General features: G+C 44.2%; 1 protein-coding gene across 2 annotated transcripts in view; it reads right to left on the bottom strand.

The window, feature by feature from the left end:
• Window positions 1-24,965, bottom strand: part of Dock1 (dedicator of cytokinesis 1) — a 484,316-nt gene that overhangs the window by 389,426 nt on the left and 69,925 nt on the right. Inside the window, exons 7-14 of one of the 2 annotated variants that reach the window (XM_051193215.1) lie at window positions 23,080-23,215; window positions 22,444-22,601; window positions 21,103-21,184; window positions 20,557-20,692; window positions 12,784-12,856; window positions 9,383-9,525; window positions 5,442-5,567; window positions 1,306-1,430 (exon numbers count right to left, since the gene is read on the bottom strand). In XM_051193215.1, coding sequence (XP_051049172.1) covers window positions 1,306-1,430; window positions 5,442-5,567; window positions 9,383-9,525; window positions 12,784-12,856; window positions 20,557-20,692; window positions 21,103-21,184; window positions 22,444-22,601; window positions 23,080-23,215 — 979 coding nt within the window. The remainder of the gene's footprint in view (window positions 1-1,305; window positions 1,431-5,441; window positions 5,568-9,382; window positions 9,526-12,783; window positions 12,857-20,556; window positions 20,693-21,102; window positions 21,185-22,443; window positions 22,602-23,079; window positions 23,216-24,965) is intronic. The other variant, XM_051193217.1, reaches the window with a different exon arrangement.

Here is a 24,965-nt window from a genome sequence, read left to right as displayed (position 1 = left end):
CACAAAAAAAAAAAAAAAAAAAAAAAAAAAAAATAGTTCTTGTTAGGGCAGCTGATGTGGCTCAATGGGTAAAGGCAGTTGCTGCTAAGCCTAACAACCTGAGTTCAATCCCCAGGACCTACATGGTGGAAGGAGAGAAATAACTCCTGTATGTATGAGCTTACAAACACACACACACACACACACACACACACACACACACACACTCATAGGTATGCATGTATGCACTCACATGAAATAAACATATAATATGTGTGTATAGTATATGAATATATATACATATATACATATATTTAGTTTTTAAATGTTGACATTAGATATCACAGTATCTCCCCTACATATTCCTGTTGCACCCACCAAGGAGGAGAAGAAGTAATCCAGGGTGCATTAAACCACTGCATTTGGCATGCATTCCCAGCAATGAAGGGGCAGGTCTGCCTGTGCTAGTGTCTAATCTAAACCATAGCCTCAGACCCTGGAGGTACAGACAATTATAACACTTGGGACTAACCCTGACTACCACTTCTCCTGCCCCCTCCCCAATTACAATCTGAGAACATTTGCTTGTTTAACTCAGTTTATCTAGAAGCAAAGATTATCCACCAAGCAGGAATTGGCAAGACTCATCCCTCTAGCCATGAACATTGCTTGCCAAACTTATGAGGCCAAGGCATATAGCTCAAGGTTTCTAGAGATATGAATGACACCAGACAAGGTCAGACAGAAGAAAAGATGTGAGCCTGCTGAACACAGCTGAGCCCAGGCATAAGCCCGGCCAGGGCTGTCCTGAAGGATACCTAGAAGGATACCTGCTCTACTAATCAGAGGGAAGTACAAGCTTTGACCCACTCTGGTAGATTCTGCTGGCCATGGGAAGAGGTTCTGGTAACCTCGGCCATGTGAGTCACATGATCCTAAAAGCCTACCTCACTCTCTGAACCTGAGCAAATAGCATTATTTCTCAGATTCCATTCCATTGTCTCTTAAATATTGAAAGCAATGGTCTCTGACCTACCACTGTGGTTGCTAGGCATGTGGGATTATGCCAAGAAATAAGAACCCTTTTATAGGACTGAGCAAGGAGTGTGGTCAAAATCTACAGGATGCCCTGAGACAGGGTAGTAGCCTGGATCCTCAAGATACAATGGCAAGCAAAAAAAGGAGGCTAGTAAGAACATGCATTCCAACAGATGAGCTAACACAGACAATCAAGAACACCTCAGATCCTGCAGCAGAGCCAAGGAGGACAGACATGTGAAAGCTGAACTTGAACTGTAAGGATGAGACAGAGCAAAAAAGAGGTACCTCCAATCGCTTCCCATCTTCATCGTAGACAGACACTGTCACCTCCACATTCTTTGCAGTCGTTTTACTGCCTTTATCAAAGTCCCCTTGAACTAATGTCACATAGATATCATTTCGAACATCACCTGGGAGGGGGGAAATTTTATTCTTAATAGCAATCCATCATTTATAGTGTAACCATGAATTTAGCCAAACTGTTGAAAGCACAGCCTCAATGGAATATTATAAATACTGTATTAAATAGTTCTGAAATATTTCCTACACAACAGCCTGGGCTTGTAAGGCATGGTGAAACCAAAAAAAAACTTCACTTCTGCACCTCTTCAAAGTGCTCAGAGTGGCCTCATGCCACTGATGGAGCGACAAGGACCCAGCCCCTCTGTAGCATCCTATGATCAATAGAGACCTTCTGAGCCACTCATGGGATGTCACTAACTGAAATCACCTGTGTCCTCAGCAGCCTGCTCACACATGCAAAAGAGAATGGGCAAGGCCAGCTTTCTTTGCTTTCTTTGAACTGGCTGCTATCAAGATTTGAACTAAAAATCTATTGAGAATGAGAACCATAAACCAGGTACAAGGGGCAGGTCACAGAGAAGTTTCTGTGTGGTTCTTCTCTTCTAGCAGCTGTCAGGACCCCAAGTGGGAAGAATAAAACAGAATTAAATAGAATTGGGGGAGAGGGGGTTGTTTGGTTTTAGGTTTTTGTTTTGTTTTGTTTAGGATCTCTCTTGTAGCCCAGGAATGTCTCCAATTTACAGCAATCTCCCAAGTGCTGGGATTACAAGGCTGGCCACCACATACAACTCCATACATTTTAGGGTAAAGTGGCCCCTTAATTGTGATGAGAGCAGCCTAGAACAAATGAGCTGAGACTTTGTTCTGTTGAAAATGTGTGAACTGGAAAAACTGAAAGCCTCCTTAGCACCATGATGGAGAGGAGGCATCATTACTGATGATTAGTTTCCAGGCTGCCCACCCCACCCATTCCCAACCCTGCGCTGCACAGTTGAACAGAGTGTGGACGGTCCCCTGTGGTTGTTAAGGATGGAGACTTCTTAAGGCAAAAAAGCCTTTGCTTTCTTTCTTCTTGTTGTTGTTTTTTTATTGTGCTATTTTTTCTAAAAGGAAAAATTGCTCTATTTTGGCTTTTAATGTATCAAACTATTAAATTAAAGTTGCATTTAAAAGTCATTATTGTAATGGTCCCAGTGGGTCGCTCCCACAGTCAAGAAGGCTGCTCAGGAGGGAAACAGAGCTGCTATGGCTGATACTGCCCACAAGAGAAGTTAAAAAAGACTGAAAATTGAGGTTGGGGGTAGGGGTGGGAGGATGGGAAACTAGGCTTCCCACCCAAGACTTACCACTATTAGCTGTGGAACCTCAGTTAAGCCCCTTCATCTCCTGAGCTAACTCACCACTTAACAGACTTATTAATTTGCCACACATCAACTGTACATTTTTTTGCCTGAAAATTCTATCAAAACTTAAAAACAATAATATTTATGTGTATGTTACATGTATACAGTTGTATGTGCAGTTTACGCACATGCAAATGGAGGCCAGAGGACAACCTCAATTGTTGTTCCCAAGGAACCATTTACCTGTGTTTTAGGACAAAATCTCTCATTGGCCTAGAACTCGCCAATTTAACTAGCCCGGCTAGCCAATAAACCCCAGGGATCTGCCTCTCTCCAATCCACTGGGGATGCAAGCACAGGCCACCATGCCCAGCACTTTTTAGGTGGGTTCTGAGAATATAAAACTCAGGTCCTCACAAGCAGTTTACTGGTTCAGCTATCTTCCTAGCATCTATAAACCATAATCTTTTACCTGAGAGCTGTAGAAGCTTCATAAAAACCTTACAGGCAGAGAAGTGACATGGACTACAAGGCCTCAAGGGGATGATGCCCCACAGCCTCACGCCTACGGTCACCATTCCTGCAGAGATTGTTTCTGAGCCATCACAGAAAAAAGGACACTATTTGCAGTGGAGAAGCCCCAAGGACGGGCACCACACAGACCTTCAGCAAAGGTTGGGCTCACTAAAGGAGGAAGTTAATTGTTCAAGGATTTGATTTGGATGCTACCATCTTCCCAGTTCCATGGATTCCTTGGTTTCCTCCCCTGCCTAAGTCCTTCAAAACAGATTTAGGGTAGCATAGGTCATGAGCATGTCTAAGGGTCAGCGGGAGTGTGGCAGCATAGGCTCTCCTATTGTACAAAGGCAAATGCCTTCACAGGGCAGATGAAAAGGATAAGCAGAGGTTCTACTGGGCTAAATATGGGAGTCTGACAGAAAACCAGCAGCATGGTGGACTTGGCACCTCTCCTGGCCAGTACTTACTCAGCCAACAGAGAACAAGGGTGAGTTGCTCCAGTTAGAATCCCTCTCTAGCAGCCACTCAGCCTGTGGAATTTTGTTCTTGACCAGAACAATGGTTAGCAGCATGGGTTCTCCAAAAGACAATCATGGGCTTAACTGAACAAATGGATTTAACTTTGCAAGCTTTTCTAAGATTATGTATTACAAGGAAAACCCCATCAGCATGAGCAGGACATCCCCAGTTTTCCCAGTTGGGATGGTTAGATTTCAGGGTCATCTTGACAGGCTTTAGAGTTACCTGGAGGATGGGATCTGGCCATGCCTGTGGGAGGCTATCTTGCTTATGTAAGCTGATGTGGGCGTATCTATATTAATTGTGGATGGCCCCACCCCCTAACAGGGTTTCCTGAATTTGCTTGCATTCATTGCTGTCTTGTGACTGCAGATTAACGTGATCAGCTGCTTCATCCTCCTGCTCTCTGGACTTTCCCACCATGATGAACTAGACTGTGAAAGAAAGTCTTTCTCCTTTAAATTGCTTTTGTTAGAGTATTTTATCACAGCAAGAGAAGGTTGGGGCTGGGGGGGGGGGGGTGAGCGAGACACTTGTAACAGTGAGGCTATCCTAACAGATCAAACAAATGCACCCTCGAAGGTGCATCTCAGTTCCAAATGTAAGTCCACAAATCATCTCATTTCCATGAATAAGACTGACATACCATACCTATACAGGGAGCAACAATGTTAGCCAGGCTAGCCCACTTCAGTTATGTGTCATACCAATCCTGAAATGTGAATAGGATGGAAAGCATAGATCCCATGGTTGCATGCAATAAGAACAGCAATGCCTATTGCAGCCAGCACACTGGGCACCCAAACACATCTCAGCAAAGTTTGCAGCCATAGGGACCTGTGACAGAAGGCCACATGTGCCTGTTGATCTTGGAAATCACCATTTCCACTGCCTATTTGCCCATGTGACTTTGGGCAGTAGTTTATTTTTACTGGAATTAGTTCAACAACAATCTTCAAGTGTCCAAGATCCTTCTGTGAGCCAGCCAAGACTATTCAAATGAACATTAGTTGCAAACCAAATTGTACATCAAGATAAATATGAACATTTGTCCCAAGGGTAGATATCAATAATTAATATCAGATTATTAATATAGATTTTATTTGTAAGCTAGAAAGTGTGGTTAAATATAAAATACAAATGTTTTAAAAAAAATAGCTCAAGTATCAGTTCGTGTAGTTTAAAATACATGGCTGGGCCTGAGCTCCATCAGTGTGGTAATGAACACACCTTAAGCAGGTTCCCAGGAAAGCCTCATCCTTCTGACCTGCCTTTAACATAGGTATATGACCCGCCCTTCCTTCCTTCCTTCCTTCCTTCCTTCCTTCCTTCCTTCCTTCCTTTCTCCCTCCCTCCTTTTCTTTCTTTCTCTTTTTTCTTCCTTCTTTCCTCCTTCTCTCCCTCTCTCCCTCTCTCCCTCCCTCCCTGCCTTTGATCAGACACCTAATTTCATGCTTGGAGGGTATCCATGCCTCCCCACATGTGACTTTGCCATTAGAGGGAAGCTAATCCTATAGCGAGCCCAGGGCCCAAAGTGCATATTCCACCACCGTGTTGGTCTCAGCCCTTGAGCACTGAGGTTACTCATAACAACCCTGGGCCTGACACAGAGTACTGGCCTCATGCTCAACTTCCTCTCACAAGAGCTCCTGTACAACACTGTGCTATGCTCACTCCAGTCTTCATGGCCGTGGCCTCCTAGAGAACCACAAAATCCCTGAGTGAGGCTAACCTTACCTGGCATGATAATCTCTGGAAACCCGGTCTTGCGGGCCACAGCTGTGGTCCTGTCCACCAAGTGAGGAAATTCCTTCCGAATCTGATGTATGTCTCCAGGAAGCAATTTCAAGGTTACCCACAAACCTGAAAAAACAAAGGCTGCCTAAGTCACGTTTACCACAAGTGGGTGGCTGCAAACAATGGCAATAGTTAAGAAACTTTTAATCTATAGAGCAGCATTACAGACAGGCAAATATTCATGCAAATGTCTAGGTAAGAGCCACCCAGCACAGGGGCACACACTCAGTCCAGCCTTGCCTGTGAGATCAAGGAGTAAGACCATGGTATGTATGCCAAGAAAAAGAAAAGTTCTTTTAAACTCATTTTAGGAGAAATCAGAAGGTGGCATTTACAGCAGAGGCTTAGAAGGGCAGGCAGAGACTTAGAGGTGTGTGCCCACAAAGAGGCCAGCGGGGACCGTGGTGGCCTGAGGAAGTCCACAGGGCTCAGTAGTGAGCCAGGGGTCTGATGTGAAAATAATCTATCAGCTGCAGGAGGAAGTTAAAGGGAAAATCATGAGCCAGAAGAGGCTACAGGAGGCTAATATCTGAGCCTAATAATAGGAAGGGGGTTGGAAAGACCAACATGGGGGTCAAAACCACAGAGCCAGGGAGGAGGAAGGGGAAGGCAGATGGCTCTCAGGGGCAGTGCCTGCTGTGGGCACAACTCTTAGAAGGAGCTCCACACCACCTGCTCCGGAAGATAGTCTGAGGAGCACAAAACATGCGTGGAAAGTTCTCTCTACTTGCAGGTCATGCTGAGAAGGAGTTGCAGAGAATGAGACACCAGGAAAGGTCTCATGCGCATGGTCAAAGTGTAAGACCAAAGAGGGAAGTGAGTATGGGTGGCACTGAGCAGCAAGCATGTCCCCTTGGCCCTCCAGGTGGAAGGGAGAGCAGAAACTGGCAAGAAACAAAAACTAAACGGGACAGAGCAACAGACATAGTCAACAGAGACTAAGGTGGCACCGTTCCTACAAATTTCCTTTGCCTTCCTCTCTAAGATACCGAATTCCAGATCATCAGACAGTCTCAAGAGAGGGATGCCCACTACAAAAAAAGTTCCCATGTATCACATCAGAGGATGGCACCAAGGAAAGGGTACATCTGCTGTGTCTCAAGATATGCACTGCATGTATTCACCAACAAATGAGAAGGGCCTGGATCGTATCCCCTAACCCATGCTCCCAGGAACTGGCTGCATCTCCACACACACACACACACACACACACACACACACACACACCAGACTATGGGGTTTCTTTTTCCTAATTCACACTAAAGTGCAAACAGCCTACGGATAGCTCTGGGCATACAGAGGGTTAAACAGTCCCTCAAGGGGCTATGTGCTTGATCTTGTCCCCCTTTCCCTTTATTCTGCCACACAGTCAAGCAAACTAAGCCTAGTCACATTAAATAACACCAGAAAGGCTGCCTTTCAAATACACTAACCAACAGCCTGATTATCTAGGTGGATAAAGTAAATATTGGTGACACAATTCAATTTGTTACAGTTGAAATATAGAGATTAATTGTCCTGATTATACAGCATTCAAAGCGCCTTCCTTCCCCACAGGGGAAAATGAGGCCTGTTTTCAAAGAATAAGTTATGTTTGGAGTTGATATGTGTTTCACCAGAATGATTGAACGCAGAATGGTTACTCATCCCTTCTCAAACAAGGGGAGCAGGTGCGGGTATGAGGCTCTGCTGTCCATATACACACATGAGAACTCATAGGCAGGAAGCAGAATTGTGTGGGTTAAACAGAAACAAATTAGAGGGTGATTACTGTGCATGCAGAAGACCTTGGGTTCAATCAACAGCGCTGCAAGATGTTCATGAGACTCTGCTTTTGTGAAGATGAAAGAGGATGCTACAGGGATGGACCAGGCTCAGAGGAGGCAAGTAGGAGGTGAGCATGGAAAAATCCATTGGCTTTTGTAAAGATTATCATGCCCTCCTTGCCCTCCATTCTGGGTCCTCTGACTGTGACTGGGAAGAGAAGCAGGCATCAGAAGGTACTTGGGTCATTCTAATGGAAACAGGAGCCTATGGGAGGATCCCAGAACACCCAACAGCAATTGCCCTGGCCAAGTCCCCCTTGACTCTCCTAGGAATGATCTAGATTCTAAGTGTGAGCACTGAGGATGGTTCAAAGTCAATATGAAATTAACTTGGTGACACTGTCAGATCAACAACAGTGTTGACTCAGTATGCTGATTCTGCAAGAAACATGTAGCCCCCTTTAAAAAAAAATGCTGCGGACATTCTTGTCTCTCATTCTCACTGTGGTCTGAGACCTCTCTCCCCTCTCTAGTAGTCCAAGGTACCAGGTGTTAATAGCCCTATCTAGGTACCAGCCAGCGTCCATGCCACTGCTGCCCGCCCACCCAGGTCATGGATACTGGCTGTGACCCATGAGCCTGGCTGTTTTGATGTCAACCTAACACCACTTATGTGATTCTGTGATAAACATAACTCTGTGAGAATGTTACAAAAACAAAACAAAACAAAAACAAACAAAAAAAACCTGGAGATCAGTGGGGATGAGGGCTGCTGAACCAGGAATAAAGGAGCAGCCAGACCCTGTATTAACTCCTATCTCAGACTCCCTATGGTTTGCAAATACAGGACAAGCTGGAAAAGCTGTAATCTACAAGGGGTGGGGTCTGATTCAGTTAAAAGGTGTTCCATGTGCAAAGGCTATAATCCATGAACATTCTAGGTGAGGTTGGCCAGAGAATAGAGTAAAGCCAAGGCTCACTGCAGAGATGTGTAAGACATCCCTTTTCCAGAACATTCTTCAGACTCCCTGGACACTGCTTGGGACAATGAAAGGGGTTGATTTGGAAGGATGGAGGTAGAGTGGGCAGCTGTTCAGTTGACCTCGTCTGAGTACACTGCCTGGTGCACTAGATCAAGGACCAACCAGATGCATGTGTTTTTCCAAATGTTAAAAGCAGGTTAGGGTCCCCAATTTCTAAAAGTGACTTACTTTCCTCCGTGTAGGTTGTGGGGCTTGATAAGCAGTTGGTTTTTGGCAGGTCTCTTGGCCAGCCCAATGCCAACTGTCACCAGCCCAAATGGATTGATTCATTAGCTCTGCCAGCAGAAGGCCAGCTGCTGGGACATGTCAGTGTGGTATTAAAAACGATGCAAGCAGGATGGGGATCAGAGAGGGGGAAGGAAGGAGTGGGACGGCTACTTGGATGAATAAAACAGTAGTCACTTCCATGGCAGGGACCGAGGGGCAATTACAGAACATTGGCAGTACTATGACAGGATATGGAGACAAAAGCCCATGTCAGAGAAGAGGGACATCAAGGAGGTGAGGTCACAGCTTTTAGGCAGGTGTTGCATTGATGGATTTTTGTTCTTGTTACTGTGGAATTTGCATTTGGTTTTAGTTTTCATTGTTGACTTAGTTTTCATTTACCAACATGGGGTCTCACGTAACCTAAGATGCCCTTGAAGTTCTGATCTCCTTAGCCTGTCAACTACTAGGGTTACAAGTACATGCCATCAAAAGCCTATTTTACATGGTGCTGGAGATAGAACTCAGGACTTTGTGCATTCCAAGCAGGCACTCTCCCAAATGAGCTACAACCTCAGCCTCCTAGTGCTTTGTTAAGGGAAGAAGAGAAAGGGAAAGAGGAGGAGTCAAAGAAAGGAGCTACTAGCTTCTTCATAGATAGCCCCAGCCACATCCCACTCCCCATCCTCTTCTGCACTCATCTGGGAGGCTGGCTACCAGGAACCTATGCAGGCTATTGGTGAGACAGCCTGCACAGGCTGCCCATCCAGTAGAAACAAGCATCACCCAGTCCCCAAAGTTCCATCAAGAAAGCCCCACCCCAGATTCCCTACATGCCCACAGCAGAAACAACAGAGATACATACCTTGCCCCTTGTGGTTGACTTCTTTGGCTGCAATGACTTTGTTTATGACAGTTTGAAGGAAGTCATTCTCCCCTGCCACCCTGGGTGAGAAACGGGATGACATGTTCAGCGGCTTGTGTCGAATGGCGTCGTCCAACGCGAGCCTGGAGGGCATGGGGCAACCAAGACCACAGGAGACAAAGGGGCACAGAGACCCATGGGTCACAGTAACAGGGGGACACAAAAGAGCATCACCACCGAGTATGAGAGAGTCGTCATGAGTCAACGAAAGACAAAGGGCAGGATAGGTGACAAGAGAGACAGGGAAAGCATCGATCAGGAAAATGGTGAACCACAGGACAGAAGTCCAGCCAAGGAGGGCACCCCGCTCCCAGGGAACACTGCACAGGGCTTCACCCCATTGCTAATGGGCAGTCCAAAGGGGCAGGTCTGAGAGTAAAGTGGCTAAGAGGCCTTGCATTCCAGAGAACACTGATGGCCATTTCTGCCACCAGGATAGTACTGAACTAGTCTAGGGAAAGGGACAGGTAGTATGAAGAAAAAAATGAAAACAAAACCCCATTTCTTCACCCCAAATAGCCTTCAAACCTAATGGCATAAGGAGCCCTGCCTTTGATTCCACAATGTGTGTTCACAAAAGGGTCTCTAATAGCTACATGTGAAGGTGACCCAGTCCCTGGAGAACAGAATTAATGGTCACCATATCTGGATGCTGAACCCTGAACATCACTTAAAATACAGGCTACCAGTGTTCTTAGGCTGATAAGCCCATGCATGTGAGACTGGCCAGCACAGGCAACATGCACCATGAGAAATACTGTGCAGTGCCACCAAGCACAATGGGGAAAGGGTGCAGAAACATACATCAGGTACAGAAAGCCTAAAATCAATTCTAGGAACAAGGACTATGCCATCCATCACTTGGGCCAAGCAACTCAAAGGAGATGAAAGCCGTTGTAATTTATTTCACCAAGTTAAAAAGAGATGAACGAGAGAGAGAAAGAGAATACACACTATTTCCCTCCCTAAAACCAACCCCGGGAGGTGATAAATCCATTTTAATGGAGCAAAAAACCTTCTCATTAGCATGCCATTTCCCAAAGAATAGTTTCCAGGCTGATTTTGCTATCAGAATCGTGCCACTTTTTTCTTCTATCACTGCAGATATTAATCTGTGTAGCCATGGTCCTCTAGAGAAGGAACATTCAAACGAACACAACAGGTGAGTGTGCCCTAACACTGCTGAAAGTGGACTCCACTACCAGATAGAAAAGAGTCGTAGCAATGGGCAGGTGATGTCAAAGACCAGGTGAAAACCTTTTCCAACAATACCCAAAGCTAGTGTTTTGTTTGGGGTTTGCTTTTTGATGCTTTGTTGTTTTGTTGTGTTTACCTTCTGAGGGAAGAAATGAGCGACAAAGAAAATCACTTAGGAGGACCACTGTGTATTACTAAATCCTGTGGTTTTGATGAAATTGAAGTCTTACGAACAGTGGGGAACCCTGTCAATTTTCACAGGAAAAAAAAAAAAATAAATAAATGAATAACTTGAGTGTTCTAACCTCACAAAGGTGTGTTTTGTTTGTAACGACTATATCAGTCATATTCCAGAATGGGGATATCCCGTGTGCTAAGGAAGCTTCTAGGTTCCTTAGTGAGTGGGATTATCTATTATAACTCTCTACAGAGATGGAAATGAGCACTGACACACCATCTGTGATGGTTAATATTTACTGTCAGCCTGACAGACTGTAGAATCACTAGAGAGTAGTAGGATTGTAGAATCACTTAAGAGATGGGCATGCATGGGGGGAGGTCATCTTGACAACTTTAACTGAGGTAAGAGATCCACCCATTATGGGTGGCACCATCCCCTGGCTGGACTGTATAAAATAGAGAAGATGACCTGAACATAAGCATACATTCCAATGATGGACTCCAACCTTGAATCATGAGTTAAGAGAACCCTTTCTCATTAAGTTGTTCCTGTTAGGGTATTTTATCACAGCCACAAGAAAAGAAACCAAGACACTATCCAATATGGCAACAATAGCCCTACAAGGCAATAAACACTTAAAATAGACCGATGTGATTGAAGGACGACATTTTAATTCTACTCAGCTGTAATTAATATAAAGAGCCACATGGGGCTAGTGGTTAGCAGACCAGACAGGAAGCAAATGGAAAGCATTGAAGCCACCAGGGACCTCTGCCTCTAATTGTGTGTGGTAAAACACGTGGTACTTGAGCCCAACTTTAGGCTATACAATACTGATTTTAATGCAACTCTCTTTGCAACAAGAGGCAAAATCTACAGAGCTGCACAACAAAAAGTATTCTTTTTTTTTTTTTTTTTTTAAAGGCACAGAAAAGCCACACGGCACCCATCTTAAACAATTGATCGTCAAGTCTGCAGGGAGTGGGGGACGGTCCATCATGAAGAGTCCATGGGGCAAGAGAAGACTATACCATTTCTCTTGTCCTCCCAAGGACAAGGCTCCTTCAGACACCCATTATCATCAGCCTCCCCCAGAGCTCAGCCTCCCTTGGCTGAGCTCCAAAGCAATGTAAACCTGCAAAAGTGAAATTCACCCTAAGCCTAAAAGTTTTTGAATAAAAGCAAACTGGAAAAGAAAAGAGTAAACAGGAAACTGCACAGTCCCAGGGCAGGTCACACTAACCCCATGCACTTATCCTCCTGGGAAGTCTGGTACTGAGGAGGTTGTCTCCACAATCAACCTGAAGCACCCAGTTCTTCCTCCCGAGGAGTGGCCCCCATCAAAACCCACCCTCACTCCAATCACCCCAGCCACAGGGTTTAGCTCCAAATCAAAGGATAATCCCATAAATCAGCCCCAAGTGCTTTCTCCATGTTCCCTGGCCCTCAGGTCAGAAGTGGACAAAGCCTTAAAAAAGGAAAAGTCCAAACCCACTCAGCTGAGCAAAATCCCAAGACAGACACATCAGCAGACCGATTACAGGCTTCAAGGTGTTATTTCTCGCTTTGCAAAAGAATTCATCATTACTTTGTTTAGTTTCTATTTTAAAAAGCAGCAACCTCTTGTGATGAATTTGAAAGTATTGTGTTTTGAAAATGTGAATTGCTACAAGAATAAATAGATTATGTAAAGAAACATGCTCAGTGAAGAACTGTAATTCTTCTACTGATAAGGTAATTCTGGGACTACAAGGAACATCAGCTCTAGGGATCATACACAAACCTTATTCCATCGCCCTCACAGTCCCGATTCCATGTGCCACAGCAATGACTAAACAGATTTCTTACTATTATAAAATAAATGAATCCTGACTCGGGCTTAACGAACAACCCTAGCGGTGCATTATTGACTATGGGATTTTCATGTGGTATCTGGTTAAGGATGGAATGATTTCATACTTACGGCTGGAAAGGAATGAAGTGCTGTTTATCTTCATCATCTACTTTTCCATTTATTATGTCTGTTACGTCCATCACTAGGGAAAGGAAGGAACAGAAAGGGTTGTTTTGGCTGAAGTGTCACCACTATAGAAAATAAAAAAATAAATAAATAAAAGGAAGTACAGACGGTGCTCTGGCATGAACCATATGGTATACTCTTTTCATATGTAAGTCTGCTATTCTGCAATGCTTGACAGACAGATTAAGTCATCTGAACATGCTGGCCCCAGTGGGTAAGGAACTCAAATAGCACAATTCCACTGAATAGTTTCCTTTGCCAGTTCCCCAGAGGTCACCCTGGAGATCTGTTGTCCCACACAAAGTCCTATATGAAGGAGATACGCTGCATCTAAGGAGGGGCAAGTGTGATAAGGAACCACTTACATATCCATTTTGCTCATTTAACTTTATTTTAAACTGCACTCAGGGCAAGCTGCTAGCCTAATCATGGCAACATAACACCCAGTGATTGTTAATACTGACTGTCAATTTGACAGATCTAGAGTCACTTAAGAGACAAGGCTCCAGGCACAGCTGTAAGAGATGAACTAAATTCAGTCAGCTTCTGGGCATGCCTATGAGGGATTGCTAGATTAGGTAAATTTAGGTAGGGAAACTGGCCATCCCATGGGCTGGGGTCCTAGACTCATTAAAAGGAAGAAAGTGACCTGAGTACCAGCATCCATCTCTCACTGTTGTCTAGCTAAGAATATAAGGTGAGCAGATGCCCCGCAGACCTGCTGCCTTGCCTTCCCTGCGTCATTCGCATGCCATCCATAGTAGATGGACAATATTCCCAAACTGTAAACTGAAATAAACTTCCTTACATTGCTGTTGCTTCCTTATCAGGTATTTTTTTTTTCATAGCAATGGGAAAAACAACTCAGACACAGTTCAATAACAACATAATTACAAAGTGGTACCAGTCACCAAGAGCTGGTGTCTGAGTCAGTGGGATACTCGAAGCTGACACTCAGTTACCTGCTGGACAGTTGAAACAGAAGCACATGGACAAAAATGAACAGACATCTCAAAGCCAACTCCATCTCACCACCTTGGTTCCCATCATTTCATTAACTTGTCTTCAATGGAGTTGGTCCAGGCTCATAACATCCTTGGAAAGGCTTGGCATGATCTCCACATTAAAAGAGAGGCTAGCCCTGGCAGCATTCAGGGCTTTACTCAGAGCAACTTTCCACCTTCTTAACCACTCTGTGACTTTGGCCATGTCAAGCATAGCTAGAAAACCCTAGAGGCAACGGGACAGGTACTCTGCTGTGTCCTTTTCCAACCCCACACTTGGCTAAAGGAGCATGATGGTGCTTTCCTAGTGATGAGCTTCCCTTACTGAAACTGCAGGTAAGGTTCATTTCACACAACCACCGTCAATTCTGTGGTATAAACATGAGTTTTCCACAGGCCCACATACGTGATACTTGGTCCCCAGCTGGTAGCACTATCATGGAAGGTTGTGAATCTCTCAAGAAATGGAGCTTTGCTTAAGTAAGTTGTTACTGGAGGTTACTGTCTCACCAGGTCTCACAGCTACTTCAGCCCCAAATAAACACAGAGATGCTATATTAATTATTAAACTGTTGGGCAATAGCTAGGCTTTCTTATTGGCTAGCTCTTTCTTAATTATTAACCCATTCTTATTAATCTAAGTATTTCCATGTGGTCTTATGGAGAATGCCTGGCTCATCCTGTCTTCCAGGTCTCTATATAGCATCTCTCATGGCCTACCTTTCCCAGAACTCTCCTCGTCTCCTAAACTCACCTATCTTCCTGCCTCTATTGGCCAAACAGTGTTTTATTCATCAACCAAAAGAGAAACACATATACAGAAGGATATCCACCATCAGTAAGTGGTAACTGGGAGTGGGCCTTGAGGTTTTATAGCATGTACCTACTTCCTCTTTGCCTTCTTGCTTTCTGACTATGGAAATATGTTATCAGCTGCCTCCAATACTAATGCCTTGATATTTCTGCACAGTAGCATACTGTATCCTTAAACTCCCAGTGAAAATAAACCCTTCCTTACTTATGGCACCATAAAGGATTTTGTCACAACAGCAACAAAAGTAACACCCAGAAAGCATAAAAGGCTGTAGGGAGAAAAGGGCAGCACTCCCATCCCATGCTTATTATGGCAGATCCCAAGAATACATGGAGAAAACTATCACACGCTATTAGTCCACTGAACCAATGGGACTATTGATCTAAGAACCAACGCGTGTGCCCAGAGATGCAGGTAAGCACATCCCAGATAACCAGAGCACTTGCTAACAGCTGCCGAGAAAAGAACTAACAAAGATCAGGTCTTCTCTTGGCAGGAGACACACAGCAGCGTCTCACAATCACCTACCATCACATGCACATATTTCCAAGACTCACTGTTTACCACCATCAACTCATTATGAAGAAACATCTAGTTTCTTGATTTTTCACTCAAAGAGCCACATCCAGGACAGTCAAGCTGAACTCATCAGACCATCCACTCATACCACCTGGGTGGCTTTCCTAGTTCCCTGGAGAACCCTCTCTGTATCATGGGTCACATCTCACCAGGTAAATGTAGCTCTTCCAGATTATCTTGTTTGATGCCTTTGCTAAGTCTCCAGAGTCCTGTCCCAGTGCTTAGCTTAGGCTAAGCAAGGTTTTGCAGCAACATAGCAAAGAAGCAAGGCAAGAGCTGAGGCCAAATACACATGTGGGAAACAGCCTCTGTCCAGCTTGCTATCAATTAATGAATGATCACATCCCTGTGCCCACCTACCTATCCTAAGCTTCATGAGAAAGCCTCAAAGGCACAAGAATTTCCTCAAGGCTCATCCATACCAAGGTCTGTGCCCAGGACAACCTCACTGTGCTCTGGATGGGGACAGATACTTTCCTAGTGTCATTCCTGTTGCTGTAATAAAATACCCTGACAAAAAGCAACAGGAGAGAGGGTTCACTTGGCTCACTATTCCAGGTTACAGTCCATGATAGCAGAGAAGTCACAGTGACAGTAGCTATAAACAGCTAGTCATATCACATCCACAGTCAAAAGCAGCAACAAAACAAAACAAAACAAAACAAAAAAAAAAAAAAAAGGCACACAGGCCTGATTACTCACTTGTATACATGCTTGCTTGCTTCTGTCATTTAGTTAAGGAACTCCTGCCCCAAGTAATGGTGTTACCCACAGTGGGCTAGATGGTCCCTCATCAATTAAAAACCAAAACTATCCCTGTTAGACAAACCCATAGATTAATTTGTTCTAGATAATTCTTCCCAGATAATTTTAGGTTATGTCAAGTTGACCACAGAAGCTATCCACCACAAATACCTATTGCCAAAAGAAGACATGAAACTACCAGCCCTGGGTCTCTACATCCTGCCAACATGGGTTCTCTACCAAGAGGAGGGGTATGTTGTGTTACAGACAGGGAAAGAAATCATTACCCAAAGTATCCAGTCTGGCTGCAGTCAACATGATCACATACAAGGGTAAGGGTACCGTAGACCTAGGAACAGTGACACAGCAAAGGGCATGGATACAGAGAGGAGACCAGCAATGGAGGATCAGGAACACAGCACAAGGAGAGAGGGAGGCAAGAGAAGGAAGCGGGCTGCAAGGGAGAGCCAGCAGTCAGACCATGTGTCTGGATTCAAAAGCGCTCACCAAACACTTCTACCACAAAGCTGAACACCCTGAGCCCCAATGTTAAAGTGAGTGCACAACCAGAGATTGTAGCCCCGAATCTGAAACTCTTGAACAATATTTTACCAATGGAAGCATTCATAATTTTATGTTATGTGTTTCAACATGCAAAAAGTACAAACTAACACACTACAAATAGTGGAGCTGGTGAAAAGAAACCAAGACATGAAAACAGTCAATGAACAAACTGGACCAATACTACCTAATATTCGTTAGGGTTTTGCTGCCTTGACTTCTGTATCTCTATCAAATTGAGCACGGAACTCAGGGCTGCACACAGGAAAATGGCACTATGCAATACAGATGGCCTGGTCAGGTTTTACCACAAAAGCAGGGAGAAATTAGAAAAAAGGGTACACCAACAATAAAATTGTTGTGCTACCTTGGCTATGTCAAATCAGGAATGATTTATCTAATTATCTTTCTTTTCCATAAAATTTCCAGGATTTTTTCCACCGCTGCCAATCATTTGTGCATTAGGAAATACTTTAACACAAAGAATCGTGCATGTAATTTTCAATAAAAGACAAAAAACCTGTGGGCTTAGAGGTGCATGAATGCCTTTCTTATTCACAAGTACCAGCTCTATTGGCACAGACCAGCAGAGATTGTTCTGGAAAAAGCCTCAAAATTAAATTTGTGCACATGGACATAGAGCTGCCTAGGAATAGCATTACCAAAAGTCAGTCTCGCTTTTCAGGTATGAGGAGGGGGGTCCCTAATAAGACTGGGAACCTATGGCTGGGGATGAGGGTACTCTCTGGGAGTCATAAGACTGGGCCAAGAGAAGAGAACATTCCCTGAGAATGCTGGATACCGACACATAAGGAGGGGGACAGAGCAGATTGGGGCATAGCAATTTGCCAATAAAAAAATCTTCTTAAAGTCTACATAGCACAAGAACAGGATTAAATGTTCACCCTCTGTCACAGGGCAGAGAGCAAAAGAAAATATAAGTAGAAGCTCCAGAGAGTTGGTCCTCTGGTGACTGCAGAGGCCAGGGTGCTAGGTGCTGGGAACCAACACAAAGGAGCCTGCACTGAGCCTGAGTAGGCAGGCAATGACCAGGCTTCTGTAAATGCAGCAGTGGTCCCTCTCAGAGGCCATGAGAACAGACATTTGCACATCCAGAGTACAGATCATAAAACTGCCTGCAAGGGCCTCTACAGCACTTCATGTGTCCTACAGCATATAAGGTACCAGCCAAGGAGACAGCAGAGAGAAAGAGGTTCACATCAAGAATCCAGGCAACAACAGGTCAGAACACCTAGAGTTTGTCTCAGGCTGGTTTCCAGCAGTTCTGAGCCTGCAGAGAACCAGGGAGAGGAGACAAAAGAAAAGAGCAAAGATCAGTCCGGGTGTATAACCAGGGATGCAAGTAAGCATTGCAGTGATGAGCAGGCATCTGGAGATGATGATGGTGATGGCCTCAAAATCAGAGATCCAAGTACCTGGGACAAGACAGTGGACCAGATGTCCATTGACTTAACACAAGAAGCACTTCCAAGGACAGAGGACTATCAGATCTGCTGGCCCTAATCCAGCATATACTCTAGGCTCTGGCTCCAGAGAAGTACGGGATCAGAGAGGCTGTGACCCAACACCAGGCTCCACCAAGAAAATGGAAAGCATGTTATAGGCATGGAGAAGCCATAGCAACACCAGCAAGTATCTGCCCACATTTCATCCCCTCAGGAGTTCCCAGAACATCACAACTGAACCAGAAAAAGCTAGGAAAATCCCCCATTTTAATCTAAAGAGAGAGACTGTCCGCCTCAGGCAAAATATTTGCTTTCAGAAATCTAACAATGGCCTCACCGGAACTTATCAGCAGGATCTCCCCAGTGATCTAATAATCAGAGAACCTGCAATATCCATGCCCGAAGATGTAACTTACATTATCATGTCACAGATCTCTCCAGTGGCTTTGGGGAAGACTAAAGCACTAGAGACAAAAAAATACAGTATGTTGCTAAAACAGCCATGCATGTGGGACCAAGAGAAGGAAAGTTCTGATACAAGTGCCTCAGCTGAACATGAAAATGATGCTACAAGCTTGGGAAAATGAGAGTAAGTTCCAGTGTGTGTTCAAGGACTCAGGGATGCAAATGCCAAGTTTCCCCTGGGTACTTGAAAGAGCAAGCCCACTCTCAACATGGATAATAAAGCTACTGGGACGGCCCATTGGAGAGCCCAACATTTCAACAGAATCCTCCAGGTTTATAAATGGGATGGTGGACATGTGCCATTATTCATTTGTCAAAACTCATAGAACAGGGACTGAGAAGATGGCTCAATAGGTAAACTGCTTGCCACACAAGCATGAGTACCAGAGTGTGATCCCAACACCCATCTAAAAGTCAGACATGGTAGTGTGTGGCTGGGGTACAGCCCTGACAGTTGGGTGGGGTGGGGTGGGGTGGGGTGGGGTGGGGTAGAGGGGAGTGGGGGGTGGTTAGGAAGAAAAGAAGACCTCTAGGCCCTAGAGCTCAATTGACAGATCAGTGAGTTCCAGGTTCAGGGAAAGACTCTTGTTTCAAAAAAGAAGGTGTATCAAACAAGTGATAGAAGAAGATATCTACCTTTGACCTCTAATGTCCACATTCACATGTATACACTCAGACATGTAACACACACACCCTGACAGAATGCCATCACCAAATGTTCCTATAAACTGTAGAGTCCAGGAAAGGCCACTGTACATGTCCAATGTCTGTCATAAACATAACAATCACTGATGATACAGCAGCAGAGAATGCTAAGAACAGGGTGAAGTGTATGGGGAGCAGTTTGTTTTTTTGTCATCCCAATTCTTATTTTTCTGAAAATAAAAGTCTTTTTAATGGAGTAAAACTCAAGGGCTGACTTTCCTGATAGCCAAGCCAGGACTACCATTGATCACTGTTCATGCAAGAAATCAAGAATTAGAATTCTCCCCATATATTTCTTTCTCTCTTTCTTTCTTCCTTCCTTCCTTCCTTCCTTTCTTTTCTTTTTTTTTGGGGTGGGGGGTTTCAAGATAGGGTTTCTCTGTGTACCAGGCTAAGAGATCTGCCTGCCTCTGCCTCTCAAGTACTGGGATTAAAGGCATGGGCCACCAATGCCCGGCTTCTATATATTTTTTTTCTATGTGTCCTACTTAGTATTGTCAGCTTGAAACAGCCTAGAATCACCTGAACAGGGTGTTTCAATTGAGTGTTTCCTTCATCAGTTTGGTCTGAGGATAAGTCTATGTGTGATGTCTTGATTCATAATTGAAGAAGAAAGGCCCAGAACACCATGGGTGTTATCAGTTCCTGAGTTATATAAGAAAGCTAGCTGAGCATAAGCACAAGTATGCCAGAGGATGAGTTAGCAAGCAGGTCCTTCATAGTTTCTACCATGAATTTCTTGACTTGAACTGCCTTGACTTCCCACATGATGGGCTGTGACCTGGAAATGTAAGCCAAATAAACTCTCCCCTCTCCAAGTTGCTTTTGGACATAGTGTTTTATCACAGCAACAGGATGACACTAGAATAACACAATTCCTAAAAATCATGGACATTAGTGTCAAGAGAAGTCGATGAAAGAATTTCCCTGCAACTCTAACAAAAAAAAAAAAAAACACTTCTCTACATAATGAAGAAAACAAATGGACATCAAAAGATCAAAAGAACACCAAGCAGAGATGTGGATGGTAGCAAGCCCATGAGCTAGCTAGGTTGTGTCCTCATAGAGCCAGGCTGTGCCTGTCTCCTACTAAATCAAGCCCTGAGTCCAGTAAGCCTCCCAGTGCTGACTTCTCCACAGCGTTGGCAGGTGATTCAGTGTCTCTCCCAGTAAAAGCTGGGATCTGCTTTCAAACCAGACCAGATTTAATCTGAATCTAAAGCACTGTCGCTACAGCAGGTAGGCTCCAAGCTATATAAAAAAAATTACACCCATAGTTTCCTCTCCAGCAGCAAAGTACATAAATCAAAGTGGCCCGCTGTCCTTCCTCAAAGTGAATGGTCTGAAACTCAAAGGGAAACAGAGACATGGATTTTACCAGCCACGCCAAAAGGACGCCGCAGCCCAGAAGTCAGCTTCCTGGTGTTGCTGTCCCTCAGCTCCATGCGACCAACTCGGACAATCTGGCAGACGAAACTGATTTTCTCCCTTTTCAGGTCTTTGCTCCCAAGATCCTAGAAATATTAATTTCCATAAATTATTATGGAGAACCATGACTCAGCATAAATCCAATTTGAAAAGGACGTAAAAGTGGACCAGTGTCTGTTCTCAGGCCAGCTAATATACTTTTATGTTGTTCACATGACAAGAAGGAATAAAGGAATAGCAGACACTTGGCTAAGTGACTGAAGACATGAGCTAAAGAGATGGGCTCCAGGGAGATGAAGTTATCTGCCTCACAGTAATGCTAAGCAGAGATAAAACTCAGAAACTTCCAATAAGGGCTCAGTGATTCCTGGATTAGCTGATGTGACAGCCACCCCCAGGCCCTCAGCACATTCAGTGCTGAGAAGTCTTCCTACAACAACACAGCCATAAAAGCTGGTCTCAATAACACTCAACCCATGGGCATGGATGGACTCACCGTAAACACAGCACGCAAGTTATGTAACCGATCAATATCTTTCGGTAATCCTGAACTGGGCCAACGAACCAGGTAGTTTTCACTTGAGGAAAAAAAAAAACAGGAACAAATGAATCTTCCAAACACAGATGGGTACCCAATGTATCTCATAAGGCCTTATAATTAACAACATGGAGGTCCACTATGCACCTAACCCTGAGTTTATAAACACTGAGGCATAGAGACTCTGCCACTCAGGCACTGTATGAACAGCCCTTTCACATTCTGTGACATGGGTTATCCCTGTAACAGAAATATTTGAGAACGACATTTCAGTGTTTAAAATGTGAAAAGCTTCTCTGTCCATTTAGAATGACAACAATACAGAGCTGTGTATTCAATTTGCAACAATGTATATTTAATTCAGAGCCTTCGAAAAGCCAAGTAAGCCATAAAATGCAAATGGCATCTCTATCAAAAAAGAAAGAAAGCACTTATCAGAAATGAGAATAAAAATCACCTATGTGTTATTTCCTATAAATACTACATGTTTAAATTTTGATAGTTCAAGTGAAAATACAGGAGTGTTAATACACAGATATGCACACATTTCACACAATTTGATCATAGCTTTTTCATCGGGATAAAGAGCAAGTCTTATTGAGGGCTAATGTATTTACAATGTTTTTGTTCAACAGATATTTATTATGAGTCTTCATGCAACAAGAGGAAATGAACCACATGCACACTAGCCCATCAGCTTAGAGAAACAACTGAGAGGTGAAAGCTACAGAAGACATTTCTAGACCAAATGTTTGCAAATTGCAAAGGTGATGCTTGTAGGGTGAAGTTGTTTGCTTTCCATGGCTGAGATAAACAGCGTGACTTGAAGAACCATGGGGAGCAAAGTGCTTATCTCATCTTACAATTCACAGTCCTTCCAGAGGAGAAGTCAGGGCAGGAACTCAAAGCCGGAACTCGGCTTGCTCTCCAAGGCTCACTCAGCTTGTTTTGTATGCCGCCCAGGACCACTTTCCTATGGGTGGCACCATTCACAGTGGACTGTGCCCTCCTAAAATCAGTCATTAATCAAGAAATCGCACCTTGGACTTACCTATGGGACATGATAGAGGGATTTTCTCAATTATAGATCCCTCTTCCCAGATGGCTGTAGATTTTTGGCAGCTTGACAAAAATCATGAGCAGTGTATTGACATCAGCTGAGAGTCACTCCCACTGCCAGGGTATCACCATGCTGGACCACATCCTCTGGCCTGACTATAGGTCAGAGTAAACCCTCCCTGATGAAAGTGCTTCATGAGACAAGTAACTGACGAAGCCTGCAGTGGGGAAGTCGCCTACCTGATGAATTTGGACTCCATGGGGTCATAAAGAGACATGAGGACTTCTGCATCTTCTCCGATTTTACAAACCACATTTTTGAGGTTAATAAACAAGGCCAGAGATGGGGTTGCTGCAAACTTTGCTTGTCTGTTGATGTCTATATTTTGCTTTTGAGACTACAAACAGAAAGACAGAAAGACAGTATGTCAATGTGAGCAACCTGGACAATAACCCTTGCTCTTTTTAATCCCTATAGAATAGGGAAAAGACACCACCAACTGCCTCCATTCAGCCATGCTGCTCATACAGTCACTGTGTCCCCACTACGTGTTCTCAAACCACACAGCGCCCAGAGTGTTTGCAAGGATGTGGGTCTTCCAAGTGTCCTATCGACAAACTGACTGCTGGATTAGTGGTTCTCGCTAGAATGATGCCAAACCAATACCTGCTAAATTAATAGGTTGTGCCATACCACTTGGTTCCATCCCAACCCACTGCTTTTCTGAAACACATTGGGCACTTGCTTTGGCCTGGGGCGGGGCGGGGGATCTTTTTAGTACCAACTTTGGCCTTCCCTGACATTCTCTACTACTCAGTGCAGTTGCTAAGAAACACAATCACCATGCAAAGCACACATTGAAGAGGTGAACTCACTTTCTCTTCCTGTAGTCGTTCCTCCACTTGTTTAGAAGCTACTTCATGTGCTCGAAAGAGACTAATGGTGCTGGTCAGTTCTGGATCCAAAATGTTCCCATCTTCATCCCGCACCACCAGGTCCAAATCAAGAATTCTAGAATACCAAGAATTCAGAGTGGAGAGGACATGAACCAAGACAGTGATTTCACTAGCATAATGACAGCCCCAGCCATTGAGCAGATGAAAATGCCTCAAAAACTGGGACTCGAACACAACTGTTAAGAGAATACCAGTCTGTGGCACAGCTTTCTGTAACTCAAAATGTGTCACAACGGGGAGAATGGAAATTACTCAGTGTTACCTGCATTTCAATAAAGCCTTCTCCTTCCAATCAGAACTTACAGATCTTCAGGTGTTCAAGTGAAGTGTGCAAGACTAATAACTGTGGCAGGTATGGACAATCAGCTCATCACTACACCCTGCACATGCATACCATCCATGGGGACATGAGGGCGAAAGCCTTGCAAGGGATCACTAGCTGCCTCTGTAACAGTTCCACTAACAAAGCAAAACTTCTCAAATATGGTCAACTCATTCATCCCAGCCTTGACCCAGCTCTAAAAGTCAATACCAATACCATGGGTAAGCACTGTGTAAGTGAGCTCAGTGATGTATGGGTGTAGTCAGCTCTGATGTGTGTGCTGGGTCAGCACTGTGTAGGCATGGCCAATGGTATGTGGGTGGGATGGGTGAGCTCCTGGAGACCCAGCCACAAGGCCCTACAGGCCACACCTAGTGAGGCCCTCTCAAGGAAGATATAGATCAAGCCCTCTGCCTGCTTACCATGGTTACCATGTGATGTCATTGTCACCTGAGTCTAGACAGAAAACCTGGTCAGACCCACTTCACAAAAAAAAGGAAATGGAAGTTCAGTGTAACTAGTTATGTGACTGAGACCAAATATCTAAAGAATAAAAAAGATGGCACATATTCTTGCCATACCACCATCACCGTATAAGGTAGCTGGTCACATCAACCAGTCTCCATTGATCTCAGCAATCAATACACTGGCTCTGTTGAGGAGTGTTGGTCTAACCATAACAAGGTTAGAGACTAGTCCCATGGGATGGCAAAGGGTTTAAAGAAGGGGCTGGATACCTCCTGCTGAAGTCAGTATGAGCATGTCCCTGTATCTCTGTTTGAGTCTGGATATACATGCAGATTTCTATGGGTAAGTATGGCTGTGGACCTGGCTGGGTATACTGGGTATAGGGGGGTGTGTGTGTGTTTGTGTGTGTGTGTGTGTATGCGCATGTGTGTGCGCGCAACCTATGTTTGTGTTTTACAAGGACATCTTCATAGAGAAATAGGCTATGACCATGACCACATTTACCACAGCTCCCTGAACACTCGCCTCACCTTGCCCCCAACTCAGGTAAAAGGTAAAAGAATGCATAGATGATGATGATGAAAATAAGGAACTGCTTACTGAGAGACCAGATGATCCTAAAATCAAACAGCCCTCGCTTTTATCTTATTTGTATTATTATTATTACTTCATGTTCTACAGGAGGGAGTAGGAAGATAAGTAGAGAGCATTGGGCTTTAGAGGGAGACTGGCCTGCAGTCCTCAGGCAAACCTGTCTTAATAAGGTTGCATTTCCTATCCAAGCAGTAAATTACATTTGGAAACACTTTCTGTCTTAACAAGATTGTTCCATGGTGTAATGTACTTAGGTTGTTTCCTGCAGCCAGATTAAGCAGGTGGTCTCTGAACCTGACTTCAAAAACAGCCTTCTCCAACAGAAAATGAAATCAGAGCTCCAAAGGTTTGATTTTGTAAGCAGGGGTCTTGTAATGGGTTTCATTGAAATGGTATCTAATATCCTATACCTGGAATCTCT

The sequence above is a fragment of the Phodopus roborovskii genome, unplaced genomic scaffold (genome assembly GCF_943737965.1).
Source record: "Phodopus roborovskii unplaced genomic scaffold, PHOROB, whole genome shotgun sequence".
Taxonomy (NCBI): Eukaryota; Metazoa; Chordata; class Mammalia; order Rodentia; family Cricetidae; genus Phodopus; species Phodopus roborovskii.
The sequence above is the reverse complement of the archived record's forward strand: the minus strand, read 5'-3'. Positions and strand labels throughout refer to the sequence as shown.